We start from the raw sequence: 12186 nt of genomic DNA on the forward strand, positions 1-12186 counted from the left end.
CACACACACACACACACACACACACACACACACACACACACACACACACACACACACACACGAGTCTTTTAAGATTTAAGATCAGGGCAGCTAGGTAACACCGTAAGTACATAGAGCACTTTGGAATAAGGAAAACCCATCTTCCCGAGTTCAAATCCAGCCTCAGACACTTCCTAACTGTGTGACCCTACACAAGTCATTTAACCCTATTTGCCTCAGTTTCCTCATATGTAAAATGAGCTAGAAAAGGAAATGGCAAACTACTCCAGGAGCTTTGCCAAGAAAATTCCCAATGGGGTCACAGAGAGATGGCTCTAACTGAACAACAACAGTCTGAGGGTCTGCAGGCTCTCCACTGAGCCTCTCAACAATCCTGGAAGTACAACAGCTATTAGCCTGCATCATGGTCATAAAGCTAAGAAGTGTGGGATGTGTGAGACCAGCCTGGCCACCTGGCCAAGTGAAGCTGCCTTCCTATCACACAAACATCACCATCTCTAGGGGATCAAAGCAAATAACCCAAAAGCTAATGAGAAGAAATGTCAGCATATTGCACTTCCTTCACCCAAAAAAACAATTTTACTTGCACAGGGAATGATTTTTTAAAATTCTATTACACCTCACCCAGGACACAACAGTAAACAAGGTAGACTGCTGCTTCTGTACTAAAAATGGCACCAGGCGTACATATGGGCACCTGAGATACTGGGAATGCAGAAGGTTCAAAATACTCAACGGCCTTAAGAACCAGGCAGGAAGATGAGAAGGTATGAAGAATGCAGAATTCTTATCCATGAAAGATACACGTGTTGATAAAACTACAGTTCTACCCAAGTAACCTGGGGTCACCATTCATTGGAAATGGTGCTTAAGTACCAGGAAGGCAGTAGGAGTCAGACGTCGAGAGATACAGGGCTATATTCTTTCCAGGAGTCTGTCTTCCTTATTCCCATCTCCATCGCCAGAGCTAGAACTGAAGATGGCTGCCATGTTGTGCAGCTAGGCCGCTGCAGTCCGAGGGCTCACAATTTGGCAGGCAAAGGCAAGGGCTTCTTATTTCTCTTTCAAATGAGGTTTACAAATGCAGAGATAACTATAAATAAGCAACTGATCACTTATGTGACCTAAAAATAGCCAAGTTTGGGGCAGAGAGGAATGAAGAGAAAATGTAGCCACGGCTTTCTGACAGCTAGGGGAAGTCCAGGACATGTGTGGCAAAAAAAGAAGAGAGTAAACCTTGAAGCAGGCAAACAAGCTCAGGAAGCTCCAGGACTGGGGGACAGGGACCAGCTGTACAAACAGAAATACGAAATAAGAGGCACTGCCAAAAGCCTTACCTTCTGCAACACCCCAAGGATACTGCCTTCCTCGGACCCTTTTGCCATTAACTTCAATGATAGTATTACTACCAACCACAGCAAGAGGTAAACGGTCCTAGAAGACAAAACAGGGTTATTTAAACGTGGCTCTGTTGCCCTCAGAAATATAAGAACGACCTTCTTCAATGGAAAGGAAGCTGAAAGAAGGGTTGTCAGAGTTCTGCAGCAGCTCTGATGGGTACCTAAAGTACACCGTGAGAAAGCGCCGCCCTGCTCTGAGGGCCTGGACAGCAGACAGGACAGCTGAGGTCCGTTCCAATGTGGCGAGCCCCAAGGACTGGGGGGGGGGGGGCGGGGTCAGTCACCCAAAACAATTCCATCAATGGAGAAGGAGCCCACTCTACATACATCCAGTCTGGGCAACACGAGTCAAAAATAAGCCCAGCAATGGCAACTCTACCATGACCAGCTTATATTCACAAAATTCTTTTCTTCAAGCAGCAATTCAGTGAAGGAAAGCATAATAAAGTGATGAAATTAAATCACAGTGAGGTGGAATAAGCCCCACGGCTCTGAAATCGGAAGTTCTCGATGCGGCAACCGGCATGGAAAAGCACCATCGGCTCATTCATTAGATCTGCCGCTCCCCCACGGCTCGTTTGTTTCCCTGGGGCCTGGCTCCAGGTTGGAGCCTATCCTGACCCATGAAGACAGCTTGTCCAAATTGTAGTGACTTTGAAGGACGGGCCAGAGGGTCGCTGCGGCCTCAGGACACAGCCCGGCCCTTCCTCACTTGCTGACAGCTTCTCCCTGCTAGCCAGCTCCCCAAGACACACTCAGTGCACAGGGCGCCAGCAGCTGCGCTGACAATCAAACACCAAAATGGCACGCGGAGTCACTGGCATGCTCTAGCCACCTAGCAAGGCCTTAGAATGCGCAAACACACCCAGGAAAAGCAGGAGAGTCAAGAACCTACAGAACTGTGAAGCTTTCAGGATCCAACTCCTCCAGAGTTTGAGAGAGAAAACCCAGAAGCTTCAGAAATCCAGGCACCTGTGTGTCTCCCTGGCGGGCTCCAGGGGAGGCTGGGGCAGAAGAGCGAACGACTATGCCGAGACTCCTTTCAGGTTTTCAGAAAAACAAACAAAAACCAGCCCATTCCAAACTCAATTAGGGAGCATAAGAACAATGTTCTAACCCAAAGGGATTTTTGTGTCTTTACCCTGTCCTCAGTCAAAGAAGTTATCGGCAGAGGAACACAACTTGCCCCTCCTTGAAAATGTTTGAGCAACCTAATCCGCTGACAGAAAAAAAAACAGCTGATGTGGATTTATTCTAAGGGTCATAATATTTCAGTATATAAGCTATGAATGTCTTACCTTTATCTTTTTAACAAGTTTATTTTCTTCTTCATCATCTGTTTCTGGAAATTCATATATTTTAATTTTATGCTCCTGAATTTCTTTCATTATCTAAAACAAAATGAAATTAATAAAAGAGTGAGACAACATTAGACCAAGGCAACAATGCATTTTTGAGTGTCTATTATGTGAAAACTGGACAGTCAGGTGGGACCGTGGCTAGAGCATGGGGCCAGCAATGAGGAAGACCAGAGTGGTTATTACAGGCTCAGGAGGACACAGAGCGCCAGGCCTGGGCAGGCCTAACCCGCCACCCCCACCACACACCTGCTTCTTAAACTGCTGGCACTCCTCAGGGGTCAGCGTGTCCGCTTTGGCGATGAGGGGGATGACGTTCACCTTGTCATGCAAGCGCTTCATAAACTCGATGTCCAGTGGCTTCAGGCTGCAAGACAGACCGTCAGTGTGACCACATGGCGGCTCCCTCACACTCCATTTGCTCCAAATGGCGGGACACAGGTGACGCCTCCCATGTGCTGCTTCGCTCTGGGAGAGGCCCAAAAGAGCAAGATGCGCCAAAGAGCTCCATGGTGATTCCCTGGCCTTTTGGAGACCCCGGGAGGGCACGGGCTGGCCGATGCACTCAGTAAGGGCTCACGTGAGAATGATAACAAGAGCCGGGCAAAGCTCCCGGCACCATCACCTCCATGCAGAGGTGCCACAGGATGCAGAGCTCAGAACTTGGAGACAGGAGGACACCAGTTAGGATCTGACCCAGCGAGGCGACCCTGGGCAAGCCATTCCACCCAGCCTGCCTTGGTTTCCCCAATTGTAAAACAGAGACCATCCCAACTGCCCCTCAGGGTGGTCATGGAAGTTAAGGGAGATGTTTGTAAAGCACCTACCACAGGGGCTGGGACACAGGAGGTGCTCTATCCATGTCTGGTCCGTCTCCCTGCCCTCTCATGACTACTGCCAGTAGTTATTATTATGTTGTTATTAGTCACGGGGTGTAAGACAAGAGTGTTTGTGACTGGCCATGCCTCACCTCTGCTCACATCACATATTCCCTGCCAAAGAGCGCCTGAGCACACCGAGAATGACAGGGCAGATCCCAGGCCTGCTTCTCTCCCATTTCTGCCTGAAACTTCTCATCTACTGACAAACTTTTAGAGTATAGATCAAACTTGCTACGATGTATAAGAATCAGATGGTTAAGCACTTCCTTTCACTGAATCCAAAGTCACATAGTCCGATCCAAATAATATTCAAGAGATTCAGAGGAAGCTTTAGAATTGATTTCTTGAATTGTCACTGAGTGTCAACTATTCTGGGGCCACTGAGGCATTTTAGGAAAATCTGACATACTTGGTGCTTATGGCCATTCTAATTCAGTGCTGTTCATGATATTTTCAGAAAATGAGACATCACACAGTACTAAGTATAGAGAGATTTCACTTCCTGGAGAGTGTTGTGGAAAATGGCATGGAGGCAGAAAAAGCAACACCATCTGCTTTGCTGTGAAATGCAGATTAATCCCAATAAATACAGAAAGCATGCGTCGAGTAGTGCACTCTCTGCCCCCTTCCCTGGGTAGGAAGTCATTCCCAATGTTTTTTAAACAGTGGAATCGGGAGTTTCCCAGGGCCACAGAAGCGAGCATTGGAAAGCTTAGAGAGGGATTCTGAGCCCCCTCTACCTCCCCACAATGCTCCCATTTGTTTCTTTTTAGCACCATGTGATTGGAGAATTTTTTTTTAATTCCATCATGTAATTTGAGGCCCAACGGGATTGTCCCCCACAACCAGAACAAAACCTTCCTTCGGCACAAAGAGAGAAGATGGCCACATTGTATCGTGAGTGTGTCTGGCTTAAGTCTTAGAAGAGACAGTGATTTCTGGTTGTCCCCCAAGCAGGCTTCAGGTCAGCTAAGATACTCAGAAACCCACAAAGACAAAGAAAACAAGCACAAGAATTAAGGTACTAACCCATGTCCTGAAGGGGCAATGAAGTATAGACAACACTGCACCCTGTTGTCTGGCATCTGGCGTCTGTTCACCCGAGATTCCGCGTTCAGATAATCCTCAAACTTACTGTCAATGTAGTCGATAACAGGCTGCCAACTGAGGAATGAAGAAAGAAAGACAAACCGAGAAGAATGAGCTCTATTTCCACTGCATATCTAGAGGGTGTGTGCGTGGATGCAAGCAGGACTGCTGGCTCCTCTGCTCTAAGACACAAAAGAGACAAATTACTTACAAGTCCATTTCTCCTTTGAGCAGGTGAAAGGACAACGCACACCGCCTCCAATCACTCCACAAGGCAAGTGAGCTGGACTTCTTTCCGTAAAGGCACATTTAACAGAGCATGAACTGACATTTACTAAGTACCTACTACGTATGTGCCGGGTGCTGTGTCTGGCTCTTAAGGTGCCTGTAATCTAGGGAGGAGACAGTGAGAAAACAGATATGTACAAAGGGGCTCTAGATGTGCAGGATAAAGAGGAAATAATGAACAGAGGGAAGGTTCTGACGAAGGCTTCCTGTAAAAGGCAGGATCGGAGCTGGGACTCAGAGGAAGCCAAGGAGGGCAGCAGTCAGAGCATCACAGGTCTGGGAGACGGCTGGAGAGAAGGCCCAAAGCAGAGAGTGAGGATCTTGTTCATGAAACAGCCATGAGGCCAGTGTTACTAGATCCAGGTGTAAGAAGACTGAGAAGGTAGGAGGGGAAAAACCAGATTTTCTATTTAATTCTGAAACAGGGAGGGAAAGGAAGGGAAAGGGAGAACTGAGTTTCAGGAAGATCACTGACAGCCTAGTGGAGGATATGCTGAAGTAGGGAGAGACTTGTGGCAGCTACTGAAACAGTGCACGAGAGAGGTGATGACGGCCTGTGCCGGGGACATCAGGAAGGGATGATCAGCAGGATTTTGGCAAGAGACCGTGTGCGAACAGTGAGAAAGAGAGGAGTCAAGGATGACGTGGGGACCTGGAGTGACTTGGAGGGTGGTGGCACCCTTGACAGTGGTAAGGAAGCGGGCCTCAGTTGGGGAGGACAATGAATTCCGTTCAGACAGGCCAAGTTTATGACAGATACAAGGTGTCCAACAGGGAGCTGGAGATGAAAGACCAGAGGTTAACAGAGAGGTCTGGGCTGTTAAGCAGATCACTGACCCCATGGAAGCCGATGTGATCACTGAGTGCAACAGTATAGAGGGAGACAAGAAAGCGCCTAAGCCAGAGTCCCATAGGACACGTGGCAGCACGCGTGACCTGGATGAAGGCCGTGCAAAGGAGACTGAGCAGGGCGTGGGCAAACACCTGGCAGGAGAACCAGGAGAGAGCATGGGCACAAAATCCTAGAGAAGAGGGGGATCAACCGTGTCCACGGCTGTAGAGAAGTCAAAAGGGTAAGGACTGAGAAAAGGCCAGGGGTCTGGCAATTAAGAAATCATGGGTAACTTCTGTGTGAATGATGTGGTAAGTGAGCTGCATGCCCAAGAACCAGCCCTGTGGCACAGAAGCAGCTCATGATTTTCTCTGGCTTCACTCAGCAGAACATTAGCAGTGGTAAAGGCAGTAGAGAGAGGGGATCGTTCAGAGGTGACCAGCAAAGCCCGGAGATACAACAGGTGGGTGTAGGTTGGGGCAGGCTGTAGCGAGGACAAGGAGAGCAGGTATGGAAGAAGGCCAGGGTTTGGGGGTAAAATAATAAACAGCTCTAATCAGACAAGAGATTTCAGGGTTCATGAACATGGGAGTGGAGAAGCTGTGGGCAATGGCAAGGGGATGCCCCTTTCTGTGTGTAACTGAGGTGTGGTGAAGGCAGAGTGGGTCACGTGAAAGGCTGAGGAGCTGGGAAGGAAAGTGTTCAAGGGAGCAGGAAAGTAGGCAGGAGAGAAAGACTGAGCTGAGGAAGGAAAACAAGCTCACTGGAAGTTGGAGACCATCGCTACCAGCATGCTGACTGGGTGCTAGCCAGGGGATGACAATGCCCATATTCCCTCCTCTCACAAAGTTACCATAAGCTGTCATTAAGCATCATAGAAAAGGGATCTGGTGCATTTTGAGTGTAACATAGCTACTCATCAGCTGGGGGGCAGGGGGAGAAAAAGCAATACAGAATAAAAGACAGTGGTTTGGGGAAAATAAGCTTCTGAGACCCCTGAAAAAGCACAAACTAGGCAACAGAGAGACAAAGGGCACTCTCACCAATTGCTGTTGTCCACTGCATCCCCAAAGCCAGGCGTATCCACTATCGTGAGCAATAACTGAACGCCACCTTCTTTGATTAAGACTTTGGCTTGCTCCACCTGAAATATCCAACAGTTCAAGGATTAATAAATACGGAATCGCTAACTGCTAGATCAGACAAACAACCTGGAGCCAGTGCGTTCGGTGGGGGTCCAGAGGGCGAGGAGCAGCAGGATCAGCAAGCTAGAGCCAACAAGGAGGGCTTTGTGGACGGCTGCTGAACAACGGGACGGGATGCTCCCCGGCCTGGGGAGTGGCCAACTCCCCGAGCAGCCCCCGCAGCCCCCGCGGCCAGGGGACTGTCTGCAGAAACCTGAGAGGGCACGAGCTCTCCTGACTTGCAGCCAGATCTGGCCTCTGCTGCCTAAGATCTTAACAGGCTCTGTTAGGATTCTTCTGGCATTTGAGAAGCTGATGCTTCCCACATCCAGCCTAATCCAGAAGAGCTGGTGAGGCCAGCATGAGGTTACACATGAGGCAGCAGGCACCATCCCTGGAGGCCAGACCTCAGCTGTCATTTGTGTAAGACTCCTTCCTACCAGCAAGTTATCCAGTTACTAGGACAGTGAGAAGTGAAGTGACTTGCCCAGGGTCAAAACTCAAGTGTGGGAACCAGGGCTTTTCTGATTCCCAAGTCCAGTCCAGCCCTCTCTGCCTTTCATTTCCATTATAGAAGAGAAAGAGGTTCATTTAAGTTGAACTCACATTTGTGGAAACTGAAGAAACAAATGCCTCTGGAAAACCAGCACAACCTGGGCAAAGGCAACTCAAATGTGTTTTTAGATAATGTGTACATAAAGAACCTGGTCCTTCCCCTCTGCAGCTCCCTGGGCACTGCCTCCCCCCTTCTCTCCTGAGCCCCACTAAGGAGAGATGAATAACCTGGCCAGAAGACGTCCCTGTCCAGGAGTAACCACAAGAGTCTAGAGCCCAGTACCTAGCTAGAGAGGCAGCATCCATCAAGGGGGAACCCAGGCTCCACCTTGGACACTGTGGCATAGAACCCTCCGCTTTGTGTGCCCCAAGGAAAATCTCTAAAACAATAAAGTAGGGAGACAGGTTTAGGGGGAAAGAGCAAATGCAGTTCTGGGCATGTTGAGTTTAAAATGTAAAGCAAATGTTTTGCTTTCTTTAAGTCTCGCTCTAAAATGAACTTTAATGTTGATCAGTTATTATGTTTACCTATTTCAAAAAGATGTTGGTTTTTTTATTGTAACAGGAGATTAAGTGAGAAATGTTGGGGTTTTGTGACCCCAACTGAAGCTGAGGCCCTGGGAGTGCTGACCAGGTAAGTGGCAGGTGACACTCATTCCTGGCAAAACTCCCAGGCTCGGCCTCGCCAACTCCGGCCCTGAGCTAACTCTGGTCCAGCTATTGTAACAAGTTCCGTCCCTCCAAGCACTCTAACCTAACAAAATTCATGAGTGATAAACAAAGGCTGACCAGGACAGTGCCTCGCACAGGGGAGAATGCCAGTTCCAGAGCAGGCCACGTTTGGTCTTGGAAGGAATGCTCTCTACTGCACTGCACAGTAACTGATTCATACTGTCACTATGAACAACAACATTCTGGCTTAAATTATTCAGTAAAAGAGATGAAGCTCCCTTGATTACAACTGAATCCCTTGAAATTTGAATAAAAAATTGAAGGTGTCAGTGAATTTCAGCCAACCAGACTGTTCAGTTAGAGCCTATTCTCCCCAGGCACACTGAAAGAAAGCTTATTCTCTCTACAAAATGTCACTCTGATAGAAATCTTCTCTTGGCTGCAGGGCACCCGACGGCTGTCCCCAGAACGGCAGCTGTGACACATGCTAAGACGCTCTCTGAGAGACTGGGGATCTGCAGCTCAACCGTTTCAAACCCAGCTCAACTCTGGAAAGAGACACAATCCCTACAACTGACTGACAGAATCAGCCTACTACGAAAACTGAGGGTGAGGGTGTACAATTCTGCCAGGAGTCTATTTGGAGTTCTGTTTTCCTTTTTTTTTTAATAGTTTACAGAATTGCGCATCCATACATGGTCAAAAACAAAATGCCTGCAATGTCTGGAGGAGATCCAGAAAACTTAACTGTAAAGCCCCATCATTCACAGAGTCCAACGGCATCCTACCATCTGGCTTTACAAGCATTCTCGTGGGATTCTTGGAAAACAAACTGGTTTCAAGTGCAGGAATTTCAAACTTTTAAGAAATCTCTTCCCAATGGCCATGTTCCCATGCACTTTATTGCAGGGGGGTCATGTTAAAATATTTTATGGGACTATCATGAGTCCTCCAAGAGGCGATGCATAAATTCATCCTTTAGCAAGAAACACAGAATACTCAGAATCTTAACTTTTCTGAAAAACCAATATGACTGAAGTGCCATTAAAGCACTTACATAATTCATTCTATGAGGCCACATTCTGCTTTCTCGGCCTAGCCCTTTCACATGCCTTATCAGCAGGTTAAAAGACTCATTTTTTAAAATCTTACCCCAATATTATTAAACTTAAAACCAAAAATAATTCAACTCCATACGTAGTCTGCAAAATACCAGTATGGTAACAATCCCAACAGTGAACAAGGGGGTTCACTGAGTGCCAGGCGCTGTGCTAAGCATGTTAGTTACAACCATTATCATCCCCACTTTACAGATGAAGGGGCAGAAGCGAGCTCACTTGCCCAGAGTCACAAAGCTAGCGGAGAATCTGAGGCCGCTCTGAACCCCAGCCTTCCTGATTCTAGGCCAGGCTGGCTCTCTGTCCACTGTCCCACTCAGATGCTGCAGCAGCTCCAGTTAACACGGTCGGCGTGTCAAGCACGCCACAATCTACCTTTCCTGTCACAGAGACTGTTCTCTCCACATACTTTCAGTTTAGAGCTAAGACAGCATTTTGCCCAGCACTAACAGCCAGTAGCAAACGATTTACCTTCGTACAGTTTGTCAATAAGTAAATGTACATTCAAAAGTAAACAAAAACAAAAACAGGGCTTGAGAACATCTGTCTTTAGTAATTCTTAACCCCATCTATTCTAGAAATCTAGAGATTTGCTATACAATTTCCTACTTAAGATGATTTAGAACTTTTAGGAATAGAAAAAAAAAAAGGTCTGCAATGGACTCAATGTAAATCTTTAAATGTGGCTAACCAACCCAGGGTTGCAATGGTTCTGAGAAAATGTCATGATGCCCACCTGCCCATGAACTCACCCCATGCTGCCCCCGGACCTGGCAGCTGGAAGCCTCCTTTTTACCCTTTCAGATCTAAAGGTTTGAAAAGAAAAAGGAAAGGCATGCAAGCCTGTCAGAAGAATCTGGACCAAAGCTAAGTGGAGGATGCTTATCAGCAAGCAGGACACCCAGCCCAAGACTCCTAGACAGCAAAGTCACTGGAAAGGCAGAGTCAGGGGGAAGCGGCAGGGCCAATCACTTAGCCTGGTTACCCACTCTCTGGCAGAGAGCTGCCTCAGCTGGAAAATGGGGAGACAAACATGCTCCTAATAAGAAGCCCTGACCATCTTGGAATGACTAAACAAGGACACCGTGGGGACTCCAGCAGCCACAAACCCTCCCTTTCTACCCTCATAGCTGGAGATGCCAGGATCACTGCTCTTAGATGAGAGGGCACTTTTAGGGCTCATAAGGGGCAAAAAAGAAAGCATGTGGAGTGATGCATGGCATAAACACGCTTGTAGATCAAAAGGAATAAGTCAAATATATTTTAGCACATCCTGGTCATTACTAAAAAATATGTAAACAGCTCACCTAAATTTTCTACTTGAAAGAATAAATGAGAAAATAATTTATTAAAGCTTACTTTCTTCAAAGGCCTAGGCTCAGCATCAGGAACACATACGTTAAATTGAGCCAGGCCCTGCTCTCAAGGCCCCCCCCCCCTTCCCCCATGGGGGAGACAGCACTTGGGGACAGTCTCTCAGCACTTGGAGACGGGTCTCAGCTGCAGGTCAGAGCTGCAGGTCAGAGGGAAAGGTCCCAGGGTCCTGAGGGGCAGCAGCAGAGCAGGGGGTCATTCCCCACTGAGAGAGTCACAGCAGGGTCTGATGTGGAACCATTGGAGAGGGCCTGGGACCCTGCTGACCAGGGCTTCCTTTTCCCAGCCGCCTTCAGGAGCTGTGGTTGCAGCCCCTGCAGGAGCCGGCCCAGGCTGTATCTCCCCAGGGGTGTCTTCCTGGGAAGATGGCCGAGAGCACTGGGCTGGAAGCCTGGTTCTTCCCAAGGCTCTTGGGCTCTGGGTCCTGCACTGTCTCCATCAGGGTCTGAGGGGAGCTAGATGCAAGGCATGCTGGTGCTCACCTGCCTGTACATGTGGCCTCCTGCTTCAGGCCCTTCACTGTTACAACATGATCTATTCCTCCCTTAGAGTCCTGTTCTGATGCCTCATCGTAGCATGGAAGTGCCCTTGGGTTCCCAAAGAGCACAAGAGGGAGGTTCTCCCTCCCTAGGGGAGACCAAAAAAAGCCTCTTCTACTCTCTGTAGCTCAGGGCCAGAACACATTTTCAGAGATTACTAAGCTGACCAAAAGGAGAATGAAATTTGTGGCCACAGTAGTTCCCAATGACTAAGGCAAAAAAAGGGGTTGTAACCCGTCTTAGGAATACGGACAAAATCACAAATTTCTGAATTAGGAAGTACCATTTATCAATAATGTAAGAGAACATTCTTGATGTCTTGGCCTCAGTTTCTGGTTAATGAAACAATAAGCCCCCTACCTGTTCTTCTACAAAAAAGATGAGACAATATGCTATTTTCAGAAAACAACACTGCGCTACGCTAAATGCTGTTCTTATCAGCAGAGCTGCCTGGCTTAACGGCTCTCTGAGCAATGTTCCCCATTAGCAGTGTTTCTGGCCAAAAGGAGCAGAGCGATGGGTGGAAGGTGGCAAAACGTGGCCCTTAAAGAAAACATTCCCCCAAATGACAGCTATTCAAATGTGTCATCTAGGAAAAGCTAGGTGACAACTCAGCAGGCTTCTCTCTGAAATATGGGTGAGACTGGGCGGCTTCTGAGTCTGATCTCTACAATCCTGGGGAAGAGGGGAACTGCCAGGGAAAGAAAGATGGGGAAAGCATTTTATAATCTCATCAAGAATAGCAGAACATGAGAGGGCAGACTGGGGAAAGAGGCATTCAGCATGCTTGCCACCTTGGAGTGGGAGGCAGGGGAGAGATAGGGAGAAAATTTGTAACTCAAAATCTTGTGGAAATGAATGTTGAAAACTAAAAATAAATAAATAAATTCGGAAAA

At 47.8% G+C, this 12186-nt stretch overlaps 1 protein-coding gene across 1 annotated transcript in view; it reads right to left on the reverse strand.

The window, feature by feature from the left end:
* Positions 1–12186, reverse strand: part of SEPTIN7 (septin 7) — a 47026-nt gene that overhangs the window by 24615 nt on the left and 10225 nt on the right. The window contains exons 4-8 of the mRNA XM_069084412.1: positions 6892–6992; positions 4669–4803; positions 3008–3125; positions 2699–2791; positions 1338–1434 (exon numbers count right to left, since the gene is read on the reverse strand). Of these exons, the coding sequence (XP_068940513.1) occupies positions 1338–1434; positions 2699–2791; positions 3008–3125; positions 4669–4803; positions 6892–6992 (544 nt within the window). The remainder of the gene's footprint in view (positions 1–1337; positions 1435–2698; positions 2792–3007; positions 3126–4668; positions 4804–6891; positions 6993–12186) is intronic.

Source organism: Petaurus breviceps, unplaced genomic scaffold, assembly GCF_028583685.1.
Source record: "Petaurus breviceps papuanus isolate PSGF00001 unplaced genomic scaffold, PetGlider_PUasm1.0 174, whole genome shotgun sequence".
Lineage (NCBI taxonomy): Eukaryota > Metazoa > Chordata > Mammalia > Diprotodontia > Petauridae > Petaurus > Petaurus breviceps.